Source organism: Athene noctua, chromosome 2, assembly GCF_965140245.1.
Source record: "Athene noctua chromosome 2, bAthNoc1.hap1.1, whole genome shotgun sequence".
Classification (NCBI taxonomy): Eukaryota; Metazoa; Chordata; class Aves; order Strigiformes; family Strigidae; genus Athene; species Athene noctua.
In genome coordinates this window covers 108,241,801-108,265,617 of record NC_134038.1, presented here as the reverse complement: position 1 = coordinate 108,265,617, position 23,817 = coordinate 108,241,801, and the positions used below count along the sequence as shown (strand labels likewise).

The window sequence follows — 23,817 nt, the reverse complement described above, 5'->3', positions numbered from 1 at the left end:
AGTTAAAAAAGAACTTCTAGGAAGAGAAAGCATAAAACTAAATGACAGCTAGCATTCTAAGAAAAAATGGGGAGACCATTAACTGGGAAATGTCTTCTTGCCTGGCTCTTGCTAACAGGCCTATTTTCCCCAAGTGAATCTAAGATCAGAAAGATCCTGATCTATAGTGAGGAGATCTATAGTGAGGAGAATGCTGAGTGAGTGGACAATTGCAGCAGCAGTCTGTCCCATAATGGTCAAACAGAAATTATCAGAACCTGCAGGTAAGAATAAAGTCCTGTAAGCTGCAGCATGTGACTTTTGTTGTTCTGCTGTGCTTGATGTAGTCCTTTGAATGAACAGTGCCTCTGTTCAGAAGTAATTAAATAATTCATTAGCTATTCCTCCCAACTGGAAAACTTTTACATTACAGGAGTGACAAAGTGACAAGCAACAGGTTAGTGACCCAGAAAAACATTTAGAAGGCTAATACTTTGTGGTATCAAACTTGAGAGGTAGAAAAAGAACAAAGCCTGCTGCCTAGAGTGTGGGGCTCAGGAGGCCTCGCCTCCTTTAAAAGTATTTAAGAAAAACTAAAGTAACATGGATTGTCTGATATTTTCTAATATACCTGTGACATCCAGTGATGCAAAGCACATGATAACAATGAAGTCAAAAGCAAACAAACCTTAAATGTTTTCCTGACATTTACACCAATGAAGTTTTCTCCAGGGATGATAATGGCATATGGTTCCAGAAGAAGATGAAACGGTTCTGTTGATCCTTTAACTTCTATTTCCAGTGCTATTACATCCTCTGCTTTGTATTCGGGGATGTTTTGAAGCATCCCCTCTTTCACTAAGCTTTGGGAGGAAATATGGTAGAATTATTAAGCATTTTAAACTAGTGTTTAAACTGGATCCCATCTTTTAATTGACAGATCAAAACTGAAAATCATCAAAAGTTTTTCAACTACAGACTGCCAGCGTGCAACTACCTCAGGTTGGGGACAATTAAAAACTGCAAAAATTCCAGTGGTTTTTTAAAGTACTGTAGTCGTCCTAGTCTGTTCATGAACAAGTATGTAAGTCACAGACTGCTGTGACAAACAGTAATAACAGGAAAACCTGCTGGAAATCTCAGCAGAAAGCCTGGAGTAAAAACAGCGAAATTACTATTTCCTTTTTCCAAGAGAGGTGCAGCTCTAGCTAGGGCTAAGGCATGTTTTCAGACATGAGGGAAGTTCACAGAAACACTCTTTACCACTATTAGTTGTGTTGATAAAATCTTTCATAACTGTCAGTCTATCATCACCAGAAAGATAAAGAATCCCAGTCACTTAATGTAATAGCATAGCTAAAATGTGGCTACACATCTTACCAGGAAATAGTTTCTCAGCTTACCAAGGTGATTCTGGGATGTCCCTCAGTACCATCTGAATCACACTGTGATAAGTCTTCAGCTACATGGATGAAGAGAGGATTTTAATCTCAAGTAATCGGTTATATTGAGAATTAAAAAAAGATGAAAAAGTAGTTTACATTTAAAGGATGAGCGATCACCATTGGACTACTAAACTCTGATAAACGATATTCAAACTGTACAGTTACTAAAAGAAAACATATTTGACTGCAGAACACTGCCAGATTCTGATCTCATGGTGTATGGTTCCAAGAAAAATACTCATTTCTGACATGCCTGTTATTATTTCCCTAGTATATTGCATACTACACACAAGCATCTGCAAAGATTCCCCAAATTAAGCTCAGTACGGCTGGACTAACTTAAAGTTTCTCCTTACCGCTTCAGGGTATTTAGCTTAATTGACCATCACTCTGATTTTGAGTAAAACCCACCACTTTTCTGTCATGGGAAAAGAGGATGCCTTCTATATTCTAATGGAAAAGAAAAAGGAAACATAGAAGCAGGCTTTAAATCTGAAGGGCTTTGTAAAAGACTCATTTGTTTGTAGACAGATATTAATTTAAATGTATATGTTAATTCAATGTATTTTCCTATTAACTAATTAAAGTATTTTAACAACTCAGCTTCTCTTCAGTACTTATTTGAGGTATTCCTGTGTCTGTCAATCATGACAGCATGAGATATTCCCACTCTTGAGCTTACTTTGGATCAAGTTTCTTTAAATACAGTGAGCTCATGCTCCCTATTTACACAGACAGGGGAACAGAAACTAAGACAACAGTCACTGGTACAGCTGCATTCAAACATTGTTGCATCCCTCTTTACCCACAGCTGCATACCGCCATTTCTGTGCCAAAGGTTGCTACTATTCCCTTAATTTACCACACAGCTCTTCATAGGACCCATTTCAACCCCAAAAATCTACAGCTGGAAACAGTTTAAATAATCACTGTTTGCTAACTAAACTTATTTAGGCTGCAGTAGGTATGGGGCATATCCCCAAAGCAGTTTACTCAGCAGAAGGAGAAGGGTCAGGAGATTGTGAAGGAGCTGGTAGTGTGGTAAGGGTGGTAACTTTACCAGCCAGTGCAGCTGCAGCTATGAGAATGTGTCCATCGTTTCAGTGTAAAATTAATTGTGTCCAGTCAGTACCAAAAATTACATGAGATCAGAAACCATCTCACATCTTGCAGTCAAAACATGTTTTCTTTTATGGTCTTTCTACATTCTGAACACTGTTTATCAGAGCATAGTACTAGCTAATAAAATTTAATTTAGAAAGCTGCACAGCAAGGATTTTATGACTTGCATAAAAATACACAGCTGGAGTTTGCAGATAGGAAGGAATCCCAAGCCATACCTCCTGTGGAGTGTAAGTGAGAATAAACTCATGATTCACATGGGGAAGCAAAACTCCCTGCTCAGGATTTAGGGAGAAGGCTGACTCTGTGTCTTGACTGTATTTGAGCTTCGTAAAGTCTGCAGTTTCTTCTGGTATTAATGGTTTCAGATTGGGCTTTATTATCTGCCAGTAGAAAGGAAGTTCTACTTGTCTGCAAAGGGACCAACAAACAACAAAAAAGCTATGATTAAAAAAAATATATATTTTTGAGTAAAATATTGGGAGAAAATTTTCGGTGCCTTTTTCCATGTAGGGAATACCTCTCTTTAAAAATTATAGGAGTTAGATTTACCAGTCTTTGTGAGCTACAAAGCTGATGAGGCAGCATAGAATCAGAGTATACAAATTATATAAAGAACATGCTAATATATGGAAGTAAATGATATAAATGTGTAAGACATGTTAACAGTATCCAGATCACTGAATCACGCTTCTTTACCCAAACAGCATTCCATTCTGGCATTACGCACCTGTGGTTTCCAGGCCACAAAATAAACTTCCAGAGATTCACTGTAGCCAGTAGCAATTTATGTTAATGAATCCAAACCCAGCACTGACCTCCTCGGTGCTTTGAGGATCTGCAGCTTCTAACTACTGCAATCACACATATTAGGGTACTTTCATTATTGCCCAACTGATTTTGAGCAAAATCAGGATAACACTATGTTCAGTACAATGTCACTGTACACAGGGACATATCCTTGACTTCAAATAGAATTTATATTTAAATCTATTAGGACTCAATAGTAGGAATCATGTGAAAGTTTTAATATGAGTTAGTTACATTGAGCTCCTGTTTTAAGCAGTGGAGATCCAGTGCAGTCAAGGACATGTTATGACTTGGTCTATGGGAGATGCCTACAGTCAGATTTGCATCCTTAAAAGCATCTATTTCCCTGCACTCTGAAAGGAAAAGAGTGTAAGGTGCTTTAGCTCAGTTGCACACGTATACAGTGTAGACATGTAAAGTTAGATAAATCTTGTCTAAATGACCCTGTTAGATACTTCTTGCAACTATCCATATTTACAAATGTTTGGAGTTGTAGATTTATCTATATTGAAGTAAATATATTAACCCTGACCCTGAAGTAAATATATTGACCTAGTGTATGAGCCAAATGGTATGGCTAATGACCCTGTTAGATACTTCTTGCAACTATCCATATTTACAAATGTTTGGAGTTGTAGATTTATATATATTGAAGTAAATATATTGACCCTGACCCTGAAGTAAATATATTGACCTAGTGTATGAGCCAAATGGTATGGCTAATGGTTGCCATAATGTTTGATCTCTGTATAATGTTCTTGCTCTTACAAGCATATCCATGAACCTTAATTACGAAACAATGGGGCAAAAAGAAGCAAGGCTTCTGCACAAAGCTTATCAAGTGCATGAAGGTTTCTCCAGCTTGAGAGAACATGACATCACAAATGAGATCCCTACCAGTATGTTGACTGCAGAGCACCACTCCATTAACAGTAGATACATACACAGAGTTTCTTATAATCAATTTCTTCTCCTCGGTGGTGTGTGGGTTTTGAGGGTTAAATCGTATGAGATGCTGTGCTGTTACATCAGTAACTTCACCAGGTTCAGGTTTGCTTTCTCCACCCGTGACAAACAAAAGCTCCAGAGCTATCAGCTGTCCAACCCCTTGAAGAAATAAGTAGTATTACTGTTTACCATCTGGCTATTAACATTGTTCATATTACTCCTTAACAGCAAATGCCAGCAATGACCATTACTGATGATACCTGGTGTTTCCTCAAGTTACAGAACTCCAATGTGTTAATTGTACAATATTTTCCTTATGTTCTTTGTTTATCAACATGTATCAATAGAGATCTTCATGAATTTAACAGATTTGGATTTCAGGGCCACAACCTCAGCTCACATCAGCATAATTTCACTGAAGCAAGTAGGGCGTTTGCAGTGGTTGACAATGTGGCTCACAGATGTTTTGAGCAGTATATTAAAATAAAAATAAGCAGCAAATGCACTATTAAAAAAATTCCAAAGGAAATACCTGCAATAAAGTGATTAAACAGACTACAAGTCAAGCCTAATGTTATACAACTTCACAATTACATCACAGGACAAGTACTAACATTTACAAGAATTTCAACTAGTTTCATTAGCTAATCCAAAGATTGTTTATCTCCCCTGAATACCCTAATCCAAGATGTGCCCCAAATTTGCTTCACACTCAAAAGTATTTCTGCTCTATTAAAGGTGATGCTTTATAGTTTGCCATGTTATCTTATTGCTACAAAAGTCTAAGAAATTAATTGCACCTGACAACAGAGCAGGTTTCTGCTAGTTAGATTTTACATTTGGATTTTTGGCTACAGTGGACTCAGAGCTCAGTGCTTTCTGAATTCCATGTATTTCATGCACTGGGATGGAGCAGTAATAATAATAATCACAGAATCACAGAATCATCTAGGTTGGAAAAGTTCTTGAAGATCATCCAGTCCAACCATTAACCTAACACTGACCGTTCTCAACTAGACCATATCCCTCAGTGCTATCTTGACTCTACTCTTAAACACCTCCAGGGATGGGGACTCCACCACCTCCCTGGGCAGCCCATTCCAATGCCTAACAACCCCTTCTGGAAAGAAATGCTTCCTGACATCTAGTCTAAACTTTCCCTGGCACAATTTGAGGACATTCCCTCTTGTCCTATCGCTTGTTACTTGGTTAAAGAGGCTCATCCCCAGCTCTCTGCAACCCCCTTTCAGGTAGCTGTAGAGGGCGATGATGTCTCCCCTCAGCCTCCTCTTCTCCAGACTAAACACTCCCAGTTCCCTCAGCCACTCCTCCTACGACCTGTGCTCCAGACCCTGCACCAGCTTCGTGCCCTTCTCTGGACACGCTCGAGTCATTCAATGTCCTTTTTGTAGTGAGGGGCCCAAAACTGAACACAGGAATCGAGGGGCGGCCTCACCAGTGCCGAGTCCAGGGGTCAGATCCCTTCCCTGTCCCTGCTGGCCACGCTATTGCTGACACAAGCCAGGATGCCATTGGCCTTCTTGGCCCCCTGGGCACACTGCTGGCTCCTGTTCAGACAGTTGTCAATCAACCCCCCCAGGTCCCTCTCTGACTGGCAGCTCTCTAGCCACTCCTCCCCAAGCCTGTAGCGCTGCTGGGGGTTGTTGTGGCCCAAGGGCAGCCCCCGGCATTTGGCCTTATGGAAACTCCTCCAGTTGGCCTCAGCCCATGGCTCCAGCCTGTCCAGGTCTCTCTGCAGAGCCTCCCTACCCTTGAGCAGATCAACACTCCCACCCAACTTGGTGTCACCTGCAAACTGCCTGAGGGTGCACTCGATCCCCTCGTCCAGATCATCAATAAAGATGTGAAACAGGAGTGGCCCCAAAACCGAGCCCTGGGGGACACCACTCGTGACCGGCCGCCAGCCGGATTTAACTCCATTCACCACAACTCTTGGGGCCATCCAGCCAGTTTTTTACCCAGAAAAGCTGGGTAATAATTATTATATTTTATTATATTATAATTAGAATATTATAATTAGAATAATAATAATAAATGCTTAGCATTTAACACCATCAGGGGACAAAGTATTTGCTTAATGCAATGACATAAAATGTTACCATTACTTCAAGCCATCAACCACCACTCACATTATCTGAGTATCTATGGTGTTAGAAAGACAGACTCTGAAAGGTGTTAGAAACAAACCTGTGACTGTAACATCATTGACCTGGCAACTGTCACAAACAATGGCATATGTCTGCTGTGAGACTTCTGGAAAAGAAGGGAAAAACACTACCTGAAAGAGAAACATAAAATAGCAATATCTGTAACTGATGTATCTTCAGGGAGTAATAAACTTCAATTAGTAAATGTTCACTAAAGGATTGTGCTAGTGATTGGTAATTAAATCTTACATTTGCAAGAAACAGACCATGTCACATTCCCTTAATACAGACCAGAAAGAAATAGGTGCTTTCTGGGTCACAAAACTTACATCTGTGTATTCAAATGGTCATCAGAGGGTTAGTTGTATGAATTGCACCCTCGGAATTGGATCTTCCCTCAGTCACTTACTAAAACCACTGCTGCCTATCAAGCTACAAGAGTGTGAGCAGGGCAGCTGCTGCCTGTCCTCTCTGAGTTCCACCTCAACAAATATTGTTCAGGGCCAATATCTTTAGCTGTGCAATGTGCACCATGGTTCTTCTGCCTGTTACTCATTACCACCATGCTAAATACATCTCCTCTTTCTGCCCCACATGTGCCTGGCTCTGTTGAAGCAATGCATCTGTGGAGGCAGAAAGGAGGAGAAAAATTTCTCCTTTATCCACACCTGCCTGACTCAGTCATCTCATCAACAGCCAGAAGGTAACGATAGAAAGAAGGGTTGGAGGCTAACCATACTCACCATATCACTCTTCCTCTTCCCACAGGAAGGGGATATATTTTTTAGATTATATATATAATATATATAAAATAAAATATGGCCCACATACATAATATATATAATAGATAACAAAATAAATAAGATATATTTTTTTTCTTTATAAATTTGTTTATGTGGCCCACATCAGACAAAGCAGTGGTGACAACTAGTAATGAACATGTACTGCAGGATTTTTTTCAGGAAAGAGCACAGCATAAGTGAAGGATTTGCACTCACTGCTCTACAGTGAAAGATTTTTTTCCCCAAAATGTCCTTTTTTTCCAAGGAAGCTCAGAAAGGAAAGCTTTTTTGAACTTGATGCCCCAGCTGGTCTGAAGTTAGCACTCCCGTGTTCTCAGATTCCTGTTTTCTCTGACAGGATTCTTTGTGTGGGGAAAATCTGACTGGTTTCTGGGTGGCTAAGCAAAACTTAGAAGTTGCAATGAAAGACTCTCCAGTAAAACTCACAACTTCAATTCTTCCAGCATAATTGCACAAAAGGATTTGAGTGTTTTTGCTCACACGGTCCAGCCAAGATTTTCTAAAATGATCTTGCTTGCTAATGTATTTGGTAAAGTACAAATACTTTCTGTAGCAATTGGTACTAACCTCTACTGTTGTACTCTGCCCTGGAGCTAGCTCAAAAACAGCAGGATGGATCGCAAAAGGATCTTGTATCACAAAACCAACAGTGTCAACGTCCTAAGATGTTAAAAAAATAAAAAGAAAGATTAATAAATTAAATTGATCAGGTTGTTATTTTTAAAATACAGGGTTACCTAAAACAGGCATCACCACTTACTATAATTTTTTTTCACACATCTCAAAAGTACGTGGCTTATGTATATGGCTTAATTAGAAGAAATGCTCCATGCTTTATAATTATCTCGGTGAAAGTAGGGGGGAAGGTGCTGCCTCCAAATACAAATGATAGTGTCAGAAGCCCTAATATTCCTGTTCACAGAAGAACAGCTATGCCTGACCATAGGAGCTCTGTCTGTTTCTCCATGCTTATGGCTCACCTTGAGTTGGAACTGTAAAATGTTTCAGGAGGGAGGACCTGGCACATCAGCCATCCCGTTAGCTTTTTCTCTAGCACATAAAATGCCGATCTAAGAGTCACATCTTATCTTCTTTGTCGGTTTCACTTAGACCCTCTTGTGATGGGAAGCTAAAGACAGAGCAGTACTGGAATAGACTGATAGGGTTTACAGGTGCAGCAAGGTCAGTAAGTGATATCTTTGGTGGGGAGGAGGAGGAAATTAGCTCAAGCAATGCAAGAAACGATTGCATTTCTATTTGCTTTAAGTGTAGGGTTAAAGTTCAAACCAGTTGTCTTTTCCCTGATCTATGCCTGAGTTTACCTCACCACTGAGCAAGACAACTTTTTCCAGAGGCAAGCCAGAGCACAAGCAGAAGGTAGGGATATCCAGGGAGACTGATCTCAAGGATGAATGTGAATCCCTGAGGGAACAGCACAATACATGTGTCTTCAGCAAGGCCGTATGACTTCTGTGCTAATATACCAGGAATAGCTCAAAAGGGCTTCACGTCAGGGCACCTATACCGTGCCATGTCCAGTATTTCCCTTCTAATCACTCACCCTGAAATTAGGAGGTGACCAGGCTTTCTTTGGCATTATATAGAACTTCCCAGTGCCAATTCCTTCATTTCTGCACAAAATCATTGTTACTTTTTTTCTTCCAACAAGGCAAGAACCACAGTCTATAATGTGAGGCACTGTAATGAGTTACACAGAAAATCAGACTACCCAGACAGTAAAGGCTAGCATCTGGCCAAGCCAGCTACTTCTTAAATAACTCTTTACAGACAACATTACTGCATATGAATATGCCAGGTGCTGCAATCCTAACAACCCTCAAATTCTTTCCATTTGAAAGTTAAACAGTATGAGGTGCCAATTTCTACATTCATCTTACACTTTAATGGTGTTTGCTACTTAAAGACACTATTGGATGATATCAAAAAGGTTATTTTTTAAAAAGCTCAGTATAACAAATATATAATGAATTTACCAAAAATCAAAGCAAGTTTCTGCAAAAGTAATCCTAGTTGTCATTGTTGAGGCTAGATATCTGAGAGGTGAATCTTGCAGATATGTCATATGCATGTATAATTAATGTAACATTCCATGAATATTTATTAATAGCATCAAATATTTATAACTAAATCATAATTCCTTAATATTTAGGATTAATAATTACAGTTAGGAGTTCAGGAACTGACAAGACACAAACCTAGAAAAGTGTCTCCTATTCACTCATACAGTGAAAAAAAAATGAGCTTGATGTGGCAAGAACAACTAATTGAGGAATAATTTGACAGGATTACATTTTAATAACTAATAAATCTATCATAAGTGAAAAGGAGATAGATATTAAAATGTAGGAATCAAAATGTAGAAACTGCACTGCCAGCTTCATCCACATTTGTTTTGTGACATAAAATTGGAGGTGATCAAATGAAAAAAACTCTGAGTCTATTTAATTTTAGAGAAACTTAAGGACTGGACATTACTGACATGTTAACACTGGTGGTGCTCTTTTAGCTTGGACTGGGATCAGAAGAGGTTCTGATACTTGCGTCTCCACTAATATACAATCTTCATAATCTCCTAGATATTCAGGAATAAATTGGACCGTATACTGGCATGCCATCCCAGGAGCAATCATTCCTCCCTTTCCTGGAAATTTTCCTTGGAAAAAAAAAATGCAGGGAATTAGAAAAAATTAAAACCTCCCAAAGTTGGCACATATATTTATAATCACATCTCCCTCTGGAAAGGTGCCTGTAAACTCTCCCCATTGATTGCCTAAGTCAAGCTGATAAAAACAAATGACCCCAAAAGGCCTGCCAGTGTAATCTGTGTGCGTGCATATCTTCCACTGAACTCAGAGAAGAACTTTTGTCTGAAATATGCTTGTCATAACTACAGAAAACACAGTGAGGAGAACCCTAGAGACGTTACCCAATTTTCCTCTGCCACAGACAACAAGGCTTACATGGGGGCATCTAACTTCTAAATATTCCTCCAACATTGTGACTGAGATACCACAATCTCCTTAGGAAATCTATCCCAGTGCCTGGCTATCCTCCTATAGGAAAGATGTTTTTTTGAGTTTTCCTCTAACCTAGTCTTCCTTGATGCAACTGAAGTATGGTATTTCTTGCCCTCTCCACCCAATGATTTCAGTAGAAACTACGTTTGTTCCTACATGAATTTTGGCTAAGACTCAATCTAAGTGTTCCATGGCTACATTTCAATCTAACTTCAAACACTTTAACATTAGTTAGTCTTCCTGAATTCCTCATTAGACCATTTGAATCTGGCTATGAGTTGCATGTGAATGGCCCTAGAAACATGTCAGCCTTCAGTTGCTAAAGAACTGAGCACTACGGATAGCTGAACCAAACAGAATATCTCTGAAAAATCTTTGTTCAAGCAGATAAATTAAGATCTCTTACAGGTTAACATCTTAAAGGCAGTAAAAAGAACCCTTACCTGGCCCAATGGCAAATGCTGAAGTAGAGGGGGGGATAAGTCTTACGTGATGACATGTTGAAGTGATGTTCTGCAGCTCTATAGTCATCTTTATTTAAAAAGAAAAAATATAATACTCCATTGTACTTATCATCACTCATTATAATGTTTGAAATTCCCTAGTACTCTGCTAGTCGTAACTAATTTATCATCATAACCAACCTAAAAATTGCAGTTTATTCAATAAGGGCTGAATCAGATAATACCAAAATGAGGCAGAGACGGAAAAGGGTTCCTTTTAGTTTTCACTGGTTAGTGAGTCAGTGGCATGTGTGAAAGAGTATCTTCAAGGAAGCTAAAAGGTCCTTACTTCAACATAAGGAACAAACTCAGACTTTTGTTAAACTGCAGAAAGCCAAAAGAATGGAAGAAATACATAGATCATGGCAGAACATAATGCTTCTCACTGGTAGAATTAACTCTCTACAAAGAAGTAAGTTCTCACCTCATAGACCTGGCCAAGTTCATAATGAGAAAACAAAACAGTAGGTGGATTGGCAAGAAACACAGGAACAAAGGAGGCATCACTGAAAGATAGAAACAAGAGACATTCTCTTACTGCCTAGTTCTTTAAATACTGATAAAATGAGCAATTGTAAAATGTATCCTTTAGCAAAACCAAAATGTCATACAGACATATTTTATTTCCCAAGAGACTACATAGATATTTAGCTCAAAATATCTACATGTAAATCCACAGTAATTCTATAGTGGAGCTCCCTCTGGGCTTCAGCTCAGAATCAAGAAACCGTATATCCTGCATACCCTTTATTATCTTCTGCTTTTCTTCTGGCTATGGCTTGTTCCACCTTTTCTTGAGAAATGACAAGAGATTTGCCTCCATGAAGAGCATTTGGTGGGAAAAAGCGGGGGTTCTTCAAATAATTCTGCTTTTTCTCAAGTTTGGCAAGGTAAGGACACTTACTTCCTTCCTCTGCTTTGCACTTACGCTCTCTCCAGGCCAGCTTCTGTGAGGCCTTTGTTTTCTTTGAAAAACAAAGAGATCACAGTGCAAAATTAAACACAGCAATTTTGAGCATGATGAAAAGGGTATCTGTACATATCTGATTAAAGCTATATGGCATTGAAAATTCACATAGAAATACTGTATTTCTCTTTTCTTAACAGATCAAATAAAATAAGTACTGGAGCCAAATCAGCAACACATTGATATTCACCCTTTGTTACAGGAACAGCAATAGACCCTGCAGTTCTGACAGACTAAAACAAATAAATCTGTAAAATGTACCTTACTTGTCTTTTTAGTCTGATGGTTAGAGTCTGGGGTTGAAGGCAGAGTTAATGTGCATAAAGACACGTTTGGCAAACTACCAGATATTTTCTGTAGGTGGGCAATCTCTGCAGGCATCTGATACCGTGAGCCTGAAGAAACACGCTGTTCAGAACTAAATGTCTCTTTGATGTAGCCAGGTTCTGGTTTTCCTGCAACTCAAGGAAAAATTTAATTCTATAAGAGAAAAACGTGAATGATAAGCATTTATTCTAAGCATAGGTGTATTAATTTATTTTATGGTGAAAATACACTTAAAATCCTCTAGAATTTAATTTATGTTTATAATTTAATTTGCATTGAATGAAGCTTAGTGCTTTAATAAGAAAGCTTTTAGAAATACTAATTAAACAAGCTAGTTATATTACACTCTGAAAGCTATGTTGATCTTACAAGTGAGTGGGACTTAGAATGTCCTGTTCAGTTTACAAAAAGATCTATATGATGGACTTATGACAGTCAGAAAATTGACATAAACAGGATGTACGATCTAGTCCCATGTTCCTATAGTTAGACAACAAAATTGCCACCTCAGAGGAAACTCTGAGATGAGATTTTTGGCTTTGCTTGGAATTACAATGGAAACAAAGTCCCAACTCTTGGAATTTGTGACTAAAGTGATTACTCTGAAATGTCTGGTTTGACTTGACTGAAAAAATTAATTTTAGTGATACTAAAACCTTTTACTTGGCTCACACACGAATAAAAGAAGTAAAGAAGTCTTGACATTGCCCAGAAGATTTTTCTTACTGATCTTAATTTGCAAATTAAACTGATATATTTCCAGGACTGTAAAATTTTAAACTCAAAATAAAGAATACAATTTCAGTGAAATACACTGAAAATATTTTTTACTTTAATGTAACCACCTCCCTTCTCCATATACAAGGTGCAGTTGCAGCTTTGTGCTACTGAAATTGAATAGAGGCAGAGCAGTCACAATTAATACAGGGGTTTTGTGTTAGATGTGAAGAACTGTAAACAAATCTGCTACCACCATTAAATTTCATATTTAAGCACATTTAAACTCAATAATTTTTAATTTATGGATTTTATTTTGACAGTGTCCCTTTAGTGGAATATTATGCTTATGATACTAGAGTTCCTTCTGCTTTGGCAGAAAACTATAAAAATATACTCAGATTTGCTACATCCTCCAATGCTTCAATTCTTACAGAGTGTTCTAAAAAGCCTAAATTATTTCCTGCTTTAAAAGTTACCTTTTGGTGCTCTAGTAACGGGTAATTTATCAGTAATGTAATCATCAGGGCAGGTTAAACTATTTTTTCTGAGAAGTTCATTATCCACAATCCACCTAAAAGAGGATGCCACTGCAACAGTACAACAACAAAACCACAATAAAAAAAAATGCAAAAGCTTAGCCCCTTAACATACAGTATCTTGATCAATCCAGAGTAATGCTGTCTTTATAACTCATCACTGTCAGGTAATATTTTTGGATAGAGAAACAGTCTGGTATTTTAATCCCAAGATGTAGACATGCATCTCCACAATTCTAAATTCAGTTCAAACCCAGGTATGCAGCCATTGGAGAAACGTTTAATCTCTGTTGCTGCTATATATCAAGGTATGCATGCTTGTAATAAAGCTAGGTGGTAAGTCATTAGTTGCAGACTTAATACGTTGAAAATGACCTGTTTGTTTAGTTTCTTACAGTGTTAAACAGATGTTACTCTACTTGAATCTCTGCACAAAATCCTTCAAAGATGCTCTATTGATGTAAAGCCAAACAAAAGCTCACTGAGCCTAGTGTCAGTTCTACCAGTGATTTTGACAAACACTGCATTGGTCTCCAGGTACCATAAGCATGTACCGGGAGAGACAGCGTCTCCAGCATCCTCACCTGGTGGCAATCCTATTTTGTGGAAATCTTCCCCTGCATCTGCCTCCAGCATGTTTAGGGCTCTTTTTTCTTCAGCTTTGGCTCGGTCCTGGGCCCAAAAGATGTTCTCTTCTACTGTGTCCATTTCTGTCAGTCGGCACTTATACTCAGCAAGAAGCTATCACAGGCATGGGTGAATGTACAGAAATTAGAGTAATTTGAGCTGTTAAGATCTCCTTACAGATAGATGCTTTCCATTTGCCTTTGAGAGGTAAATAGAAATAGCTTGATAAAACAGGATTACCGGCCTGCTAAAATACTGTAATTCCTATCGTTTGAGCTGGGTAAGAAGCACTGCCTAAGAAAAATGTGTGAACGATGATGAGACTCTCTCAGGGCAAGCAAAATGTATCTTTTACCTTCTGTGGGACAGTAGCTACTGCACTGTATTTTGCCCATTTTTTTCTGAAACTCCAAAATAACCCAACAGTGATACCTCCTTCCTCCTGATATATTTTGGATCAGTGTCTGGTGTGTAAGTACAACTCTAAAAGAAAAGTCTTGCCTCAAAGATGTATCAAAGTAAGTTAAAGAGAGAATACACCAGAGGCACAGAGACATACAAGACCAACACCAAGAGAAACTAAAAGACATCGGTCTCAAGAGCATCTGTAGCCTGAGCTTTCTGTAGAACTTTTATGTAACAAGATTTAACCTTTTGGCTCGTTTAATATAACTAAATAATTCTATTTAATCTTTTTAATAGAAAGGATAGGATGCATCTCAGCTAAAATGAGATCCTTCGTCCTCTCCTGCTCATTCTGGGATCCCTCCACTGTCACTGGAATCCAGGATACAATTCCACCTCAGGCCAAGATTAATACCTAAAACAGATCAGATGGATTGTTCCCTAAAAGTGCCTGGGTGGGGGGGTTTTTTGGGTTTTGTTTTTTTTTGTTTTTCTGATGATACAGAGAGCCTTGAGTAACTAGTTCAGATGCAACATACATGTTACAGACATGTACTGTCAGTTGAAATCTTATCCAAGCAGTCCATTTTGGGAGTAAGTATTCATGTTTATTACTCAGAACATATTGTGTTTACTAATGCATTAATAAATGACTCAAAAAGAAATACAAAACTTCAAATTTTTCAGCTCTGAGAACCTTTAAGGGGGTCTGATGACACAAAATGGAAAAAATACCTCCAACAATAGCCTCTACTTTTTTACACTGACAATAACTATCAGATCAATGATTAATACAAGTATTTTGCATTTCTACTGTTGATTTCATCCAAGATTCCCAAACAGCATTGCAAATGCTAATGGATTGTCATAGTGCACCACTAAGGTAAGCATATATAAATAATATTTGCAGCATCTGGTTTCAAAATGCAGCACATGAGAATACTTCATTGCAAGATAGGAAGTCTAGTACACTGACCAGCAGTTACAGAGAAAAGTTATCAGCCAGCAGAACAGGCAATAAAGGACCACTGGTTTTACAGGTTTTACTCCATGTCTGAAAAGTTGTCTACAGCCAAGAATAACATGAAGAAGCATGTGGGAAACTGTGAACTAAACTTTCATTAAAATGTTAGTTCTAGGATCCCACCCTGCCTTTTTATTTTATTTTATTTTACAGAAGATCTAGAAATTACAAAGTAGCAATGAAAGCTGAACAGAGCTCCATACTTTGACTCGTACCTTCTGCAAGTCCTCCGTGAAACTCTCATGATAAACATCATCTCCTCCTCGAGACTTGATCCAGTTTGTCTCCCTGTCTGCCCCGATAACATCTCGAGTGTACAGGTCCTCAAAGGTACTAGCCAGCAAGTGGGAGATGTCCTGAGGAAAAAAACTGAGGGTGTTAGTGCTTAAAGCCGAAGATAGGATTGGAAGAGATCCCTGGACACATGCAAACAGCTGGAATTAGCAAATGGAAATGCGGGGGAAAAGGACTGCAAAGGTACTGGGGAAGGACCCTGAAAGGGGACACACTGCATGTGCACACATGAACACTGAGGTGTGGGTGTGTTTGTGTACACAAGGTCATGCGTGCACACAGAGGGTGTGTGTGTGCTGCCTGGTACGTGTAGGTGATGATGACGGACGTGGTTCTCTGTGGGCAGTGTGTGCGTGTGCCATGGTTTATTCAGCGGTGTGAGTGTATGGGGCTGTGTGAGTGGTGTGTGAGGGAGAGAGATACAAGCACTGTGCAGGGTGTGTGGGGAGGTGTGTGAGTGCAGGTGTCCCGGGCTTTGTGTAACTGTGTGCTCCAGGGTGCATGTGGACGTGTGTGTTTATGTATCTGTAAGCAGGGGCACGTATGTGTGGGAGACTGTGTGTATGTGTGTGCCTGTGTGCAGGCCTGTGCGTGTGTAAGGCTGTGTACAGGGGTGTGGGGGTGTGTGTAGTGGGGGGTGTGTGTAAGGCTGTGTACAGGGGTGTGGGGGTGTGTGTAGTGGGGGGTGTGTGTAAGGCTGTGTACAGGGGTGTGGGGGTGTGTGTAGTGAGGGGGGGGGTGTAAGGCTGTATACAGGAGGGGGGGGGCTGTAGTGGGGGGGGGTGTAAGGCTGTGTACAGGGGTGTGGGGGTGTGTGTAGTGAGGGGGGTGTGTGTAAGGCTGTGTACAGGGGTGTGGGGGTGTGTGTAGTGGGGGGTGTGTGTAAGGCTGTGTACAGGAGGGGGGGGGCTGTAGTGGGGGGGTGTGTAAGGCTGTGTACAGGGGTGTGGGGGTGTGTGTAGTGAGGGGTGTGTGTGTAAGGCTGTGTACAGGGGTGTGAGGGTGTGTGTAGTGGGGGGTGTGTGTAAGGCTGTGTACAGGCGTGGGGGGGGGCTGTAGTGGGGTGTGTGTAAGGCTGTGTACAGGGGTGTGGGGGTGTGTGTAGTGGGGGGGTGTGTGTGTAAGGCTGTGTACGGGGGGGGTGTAGTGGGGTGTGTGTGTAAGGCTGCGTAGAGGGGTGTGGGGGTGTGTGTAGTGGGGTGTGTGTGTAAGGCTGTGTACAGGGGTGTGTGGTGTGTGTAAGGGGTGGGGTGTGAGGAGGTGTGTATGTGTGTGTTGGGGTGCGAGGAGGGGTGTGTGTGTGTCTGTAGTTTGTGGAGAGGGGTGAGGAGGTGGGGGTGTCGGGGGTGTGTGAGGGGGGGTGTGCCGGTGCGGCCCAGTCCCGCTGCGTTACCTGCGTGCCCAGGGGGAAGCTCCGCTGAGCCATGGCAGCCCCGGCGCTGGGGTCGCCCCTCGGCCTCCCGCCGCAGCCCGGCCGCGCCGCCGTTGCTGAGCCACTGTGTGGGCGGGAAGGGCCGGGCCGGGGGCGGAGCGGAGGCACCCGGGGCCGAGCTCCGTCCGAGGGCACCCTGGAGCGGGGTAATGGGGACAGCCCCCCAACCCCTTCCCGAGCTTCCTCAGCCCTCACACAACCCCTCGCCGCCTTCCCGCCGCCCTGCCATTGTATTGGGGCTCTGGGAGGGCTGAGGGCGGCACCCCGGGTCTCTCTGAGACTCTTAACACGATTTCTGCCCTGCCGCTGTCAAAGTAGGTACTTTTTGTGCTCTTTTAAAGCAGCGGAGCTATATGAAATAATAAGAAACGAAATAAAATGTTGAATTTAAACTTTTGAGGGGATTTGGTCTTTCCAGGAGGACTGGTTTGCCCCTCCGCTGCCGTCAGGCTCCAGTGCAGGCCCCGAGTTTGGCAGCTGAGGGATGGAGCTAAATCCTCTCCTTCTTCCCCAGCTGTCACACGGCATGTAGAGGCAGGGCTCGGCTGGGCTGCTACACCCGGGCAGCAAGGGCTGGAAGATGGGCTGGAAGATGGGGTAATCCATCATCAGCCCCAGAAACTATCCATCTTCCCCTTCTGCCTGCCCGAGCACTCTGGCTGTGTACACCGGTTGCTAACAACAGCTGCCTGCTCCTGCTGAAGTAGCCGATACTTTTCTTAGAAACCACCCTGGCCGTACATTTGCTGCCTGTCCTGCCTCCCTTTTTTTTTTTTTTTTTTTGTTTTGTTTGTTTTTTGTTTGTGTTTTTGTTTTGTTTTGTTTTGTTTTCTTTCCTCCTTGCATCTTGCTTAGAGTGAAGGAGCCTGGCTGTGGGCCCCAGGGCTTCTCCACCACTATCAGGGTCATTGGGCTCCATTGGGGTTACTGTAAAGGGGGGTTACGAGGGTTGGAAGTGGATGTGGGCAATGTTACTGCCCTCTGATGGTACTTCACAGAACATAACCATCGCAAAAATATTCACCAACAGCTGTTGTTCCACGAGCATTTAAGCAAAAGGCTTGTGGGTGGTTGAAAAAATGGTGTTTGGAGGAATGTGGCACATGCGCTTGTGAATACACAGTGTCACAAGCTTTAGTTCATCAGTTTACCAAAGCCTTCACTTTGATTAAGACACCAGATTAGACTCACAGGCACTGCTGCATTTTTAGTTTCCCTGTGAAAAAGGGAAACTTGCCCAAGAAAAAGTTTGGCAAATCTGCAACATCCTGTTCCAAAGGTCAAGGCAAGTCAGAGAAATCACTGTGGTCTGACAAGGGTAGGATCAGGTACCTGTGTTTTCCAATAGAAAAGGTTCACAGCTTTGGTTTTGTGTAGGTGTGCCCTTGCCTTTACAAGTAGGTTGGAGCATCCACATTTTGACACATTTCCATATCAGAATTCCAGCTTTTCTTGTCATGTGCTATTACAGTTGATTATAACATCTGTTTGCTAACTGGAATGTTAATAAAATCCAGCATTTTTAAAAAGAATCTTTCCCAGCCTTTAAGAAAGTCTCAGAGTAGTGGCAGTAAAGCAGATGTTTTTGTTTAAAACAGTATATAGATGTACACGAAAACTGACTGTGGAAAAAACTTTCTGTACTTTCATCTTTACTGTCTTTCAGTAACTTGCCAAGCAGATCACCTCAGTTTAGAAGCTAGATTTTTTTCCCAACAACAGTCCAGAAATGCTCCATGGAATCTGGGAGTAAAGGGGAAATCCATCTGCCCAGTAGTCAAAAGCAAGATCAGAAGTAAGGGCTTAAACACTGGTCCAGAGCTTACAGTTGTTTTCCCTATGACACTGGTGTATTTTTCGTTAGATCTCCATTTTTATGTTGTCATCATTTACTCATATAAATTTAAAAAATGCCACTGTTTCCATTGTAAAGCTGTTTAATTCACATATATATTCACATTTCCACATAAATATGATGAACATTAAGAACATTTTGCATATATCCATCCTCTTTATCACTGTTCTAAGATATTTAACTTCCAAAGGCTGAAGAGAGACTCATGCATGTAGGAAATGGAAAAAAATAAAACCAAACAGAATCATACAGGTATAAATGTAGGTACTTTCTTTAACTGCCATGTATGAATTCTAGCAGACATTTTACCTTGTATTTCCCCTCTGTACCATGTAAGGTTGGATTTTATGCCGATGTTTTGATCTGGATTGGGTGTATGGATCTGAAAAAACTCCTGAGGGCCCCACATTGTATGCTTGTGTACAGTGTGGAGCACGATGGCTTTTCTCTTGGAGGAAATTAATCTGCAACTAAGCTCTCCAGGAGTTTACCTCATATGCTCCATCAGCTAATGGAATCTCAATCAACATGACCAGGCAAAAGCTAGTCTGTAATAAAACATCCCCAAATGCCTACAGAGTGGACATTGTCTCCTCAGCACCAACTTTTTTGCACTGCAGCTCTGCTCTTAGTGCACCAAACCACTTGCTAATGTAGATTTAGCCTAAGTTACAGGCCTCAGGGGAATCATAAGTTCTGCTAAAATCCCTATTATTCCGCTCTTAAAAGTGGTCTCCATGTCTTGTCAGGATCATATTGCTGTTCTATATTTACTTTGTTCACACCCCCCAGGGTGGTCCCCACACATCCCTTGTTATCCCACGAGGACTCTTCAAAGTTCAGCTGTTGTCCAAAACCATGCTTTCTTCTGATATTAACACGTTCAGAAAGGGTCCTTCCCATTGTAACCTAACAAAATCACCTTACAGTCATATGGGTGGTTTGTTCAGGCATCCAGGTACCAGATGACACTATGGATAAGGCAAGCCCAGCTCCTTCTTTCTGCTTGTTAGCTTTCTAAGGCCATCAGTTACAGAACATATTTGTATATAAACCAGCCAGATGTGATTTGAATGCAATCAGGGAGCTCAAATACTGAGTAGGAGGTGATGTGTACATAAGCATGTAGCAGAGTGGAACTGTATCTTACACTTTTTACAAAAACAGCAAGCTCCATAGCAGTTTTATTTACCTTGCTCATATTTTATCAAAAGGATAGACAGATGTTATGACCCAGGTCTGTAAGTCAGCTAGTATATTTCTTTATATATTTTAAAGCAATAGACAGCTGTGTTTGACTAACTATAATATTAAATTACTATTAACATGTACTCCTTAGATGCATAAATATTGTACTAATAATAGCATCCTTTCACTAAATCAAAACAGCTTGCAGAAAAGTTCATACATTTATCTTCATGGTGACCCCAAAGTCTTCACTAATGTCAGTGGACTTCCTTACAGAGGGACAACTCACTGAACTGATTCTGCTCACTTGAGACTTGAAAAGTTTCTTTGAAATGATGAAATTTAGGACACTCTTAAAAATAAAAATCAAAGTTAAAAACTCTGCTGAACGTGCCACCCTCATTATATTAATGCAACAATATGGATTAATTTGGAAATATGTATCTATTCATATCTCTAAAATATAATTCAAATTATACATATGAATATAAAAATACATTAAAAATAGCCTTGGGTTATACACTGATTAAAAAACCCTCACAAATCCATACGGTTAAGAATGCATCAATATTTTTAGACGTTTCTAGCATTTTCTGAAAACAGGACAAATTGTGTCATTCTTTAGATGTAGGAAAGTAAGAGAAATGATATTGCAGTACTATCTTTTGCACGGGAAGAATTTCACCGTTTTACATACCTGCATCCGGGTAGCAGAAAATGATTTCTAATTATTTCTATTTTTTTTGCTAAGTTCTTCTTAGCTTTGGGTTTTTAGGAAACAATTCTCTAAAGTTGAAACAATTCTCTAAAACGCTGATGAATGATTCACTTTGACGTTGCTGCCCTCCAGTGGTCTTACTAAGGTTTCCATGTATGCAGGAAAGCTTTTAAAAAGAAACATTGCATTAAATCTCTGTTTAATTTAATTAAACAAATTAAATTAATTTGTTTAATTAATTATTTAATTTGTTAAGTTAATTTGTTCTGATCAGGCGACTGAATAGGTAAAATTACTTCCATCACAATCTAGCATTTTCTCTTACCAACATACTAGCTAGAGGGTATTTATTCACTACACTGACAAAACTGTATATTAGCCCGTAATTATTTTAGATGCAGCCAACAGGTATCACTGGAATGTGAGTCTCCTTTGCATGTTATCATGGGTATCCTAAAGATGAACTAAAACTAGCATCCACAGTCTGAGTTTAAAACCCAAGTAAAATTTGCAGAAATGGAAAATGGAGAAATAACCTTTCAGTTTCAGGTGAAAAATGCCTAACAGCTCAATTTCTGAAAGCTGGCTTCTCACACTGTACTGCCTCCTTGTCCTGCCAAAGTTGTTTTTTTCTTCAAATGTCCTAGTTATTTTAAAGCCTATCCATTACTTACAGGTCTCACCTTGCTGTCTGTACTTAGATTATCTCAAATTCTCTTGGAGACAGTTTGAAATAACCTGTGACTGGCAGTTCCACTTGGATATTCTTCCTTATTTTCTCTCTTAACATCCTGTGTGGTGTTATTTTCTGGCTGTCTGCTGATTTGTGGAAACAAACTCTACAACTCAGAGAGAGTTATAAAGCAGGTATGTTTACTCTGGTGCCAGGGTGCAAGGGGATTTCTCCACAAAGCTTGCACACCAACAGCACATTTTACCAGAAATTTATAGATTGTGGATATACATATTCACTTAATTACATAATACAAATATCCGTATGCATAAATAAGTCCATGCTAGTTCAAAAGCCCGGTGTCAGCAGTTTGTTATCTTTGCGCCTGTGCATTGCCTCCTGGTGGTCATCTTCGGAGGTCTTTGGAGGAAGGCTCATAGTCTTTCTCACGTTGTACTTTTCCTCGAAGCATGCACAGATTCGCTTAGAAATTTCTTGAATAACAAGAGTGGTTCCTGCTGGTTTAACACCTCTATCTTATCTAAAGGCACCAGTGTATTAGTTTCTACCACCCATATATGGCTATCTTGCCACCACAGAGACTAAACTTCTTAGAACACACCTGCTTTCCAAGGACATGTCTCTTATTTTTGCCGAACATAGTAATTCTTGGTAAGTTTCCACAGAAAACTGGTGTTTTGATGAACACAGTAGCTCTTGGTAAGTTTCCACAGAACAGTCTGGGCAAGCAGGATTATTAACCAATATTCAGAAATCATTACAAGTTACTCTAAATTGCTGTAAGTAAATAAATTGCAAAGCAGGTGATCATTTCCTTGTATCACTGCTGACATGAGTCAACCCTTTTACTTGCTTCCAGTTTACACTTCCTGACTTTAGGCTTTTGTTTGTTTCCCACACCTCTCTCCTGTATCTACAAGCATGTCCCTCACTAAAACATGTCAGTGGGTATTGTTGTACTTCTGCTGAAATACTTAAGCTGTAATTTCACTCAAGTTGCATGGGATCCTACAAACCAGACACACCCAACATGTAGGAGAAGCATGTGGAAAATGCATACACAAAGGAGCCAGTCATTCCTTTCCGACAGTGTCTGGGCAGATACATCGCTCTCTAATTAAGCTGGAAATGGGCTACGCCTCCACGCAGAGATCCAGCTGGAGGGTGCAGTGCTGGTGTGACACTGGGATTCTCAAGCAGAGCAGAACAAGGGGCTCATACTCCTCATTCACCAGCATGTTCACAGGTCCCTGAGTCAGAGACTGTAGAGTCTGACCTCCTTTTGTCAAAAGCTATTACATTAGCCCAAAATAGTTTACCCAGCAATGTGTTTTGTTAAAATTTGTGGGTTTTATTTTGTACTCCATGACTAGCTGGGTGTCCACTGATTATTTATAAGGAGTCTATGAAAACGAACAAGGAAAGCTAACAAGGAATCTAACCTCTGTTTAGATTCACAACCCACCCAATATTTGGCTTCTGCTTCTGGATATGCCTTTGTTCCTCAAATTAAAGAATAAGGTTAACTTTTTCACACTCCTTTTTTTTTTCTTTTTTTTCTTTTTTTTTTTTTTTTTCCCCTCCTGTGGTCATAAATGCTCTTCTCAGTGATACTTTCGGTAAATGAATATGTTTGGTATATACTCTACATGGTGATGGACCACAGCCTTCATCTCTTCAGATCTTAAAGACTTTGCAGTAACGAAAAGATTTAACTGATGCTTAAGAGTGTTCTTCTACACTTCAGGGATGTCACTGAGGAGATGTCTGTACCCCATACCTACAGTGCAGATTCTAGGTTTGCATAGATATATATACATGGACTAGGTTTGTGTGAGCTTCTTCTGTCCTGAAAGCAATCTAGCATGGCATGGCAGAACTCCACAATATTCATTCTTCTGGAATAACCCACTGACTCTTTTTAGCAGGAAATATGGTTCTCTCTTCCCTTGATTCCCTTTTGAGTTTCAGTTTCTTTTGGAAGTCGTTCTTATACGGCAGCCAGGATTTCTATAAATGCAAAGAAACCTTGGAAGAGGAGAAACTTTCTGTCTGTTCCTTCTACTTTTCTTTTTCTCCCTGCCCTTGGAAGCTCCTGTCTGACATCACTCTGTTACTTACTTTTTACCCCCTTGTGACTTCTCTGGCTGGGTTCATTCAGCCAAGACATGGCTGTCAGAAAACCATGGGCCTGTCTTGTGCTGTCCCAGTGCC

General features: G+C 40.3%; 1 protein-coding gene across 1 annotated transcript in view; it reads right to left on the bottom strand.

Moving 5' to 3' along the window:
• Positions 1 to 17,142, bottom strand: part of DLEC1 (DLEC1 cilia and flagella associated protein) — a 40,652-nt gene extending 23,510 nt beyond the window's left edge. Inside the window, exons 1-16 of the mRNA XM_074897488.1 lie at positions 17,110 to 17,142; positions 15,638 to 15,778; positions 13,951 to 14,107; positions 13,307 to 13,417; positions 12,045 to 12,238; positions 11,561 to 11,781; positions 11,241 to 11,322; positions 10,757 to 10,844; positions 9,776 to 9,949; positions 8,837 to 8,973; positions 7,843 to 7,935; positions 6,513 to 6,603; positions 4,301 to 4,463; positions 2,765 to 2,957; positions 1,383 to 1,441; positions 668 to 842 (exon numbers count right to left, since the gene is read on the bottom strand). Of these exons, the coding sequence (XP_074753589.1) occupies positions 668 to 842; positions 1,383 to 1,441; positions 2,765 to 2,957; positions 4,301 to 4,463; positions 6,513 to 6,603; positions 7,843 to 7,935; positions 8,837 to 8,973; positions 9,776 to 9,949; positions 10,757 to 10,844; positions 11,241 to 11,322; positions 11,561 to 11,781; positions 12,045 to 12,238; positions 13,307 to 13,417; positions 13,951 to 14,107; positions 15,638 to 15,778; positions 17,110 to 17,142 (2,112 nt within the window). The remainder of the gene's footprint in view (positions 1 to 667; positions 843 to 1,382; positions 1,442 to 2,764; positions 2,958 to 4,300; positions 4,464 to 6,512; positions 6,604 to 7,842; positions 7,936 to 8,836; positions 8,974 to 9,775; positions 9,950 to 10,756; positions 10,845 to 11,240; positions 11,323 to 11,560; positions 11,782 to 12,044; positions 12,239 to 13,306; positions 13,418 to 13,950; positions 14,108 to 15,637; positions 15,779 to 17,109) is intronic.
• Positions 17,143 to 23,817: the final 6,675 nt, after the last annotated feature.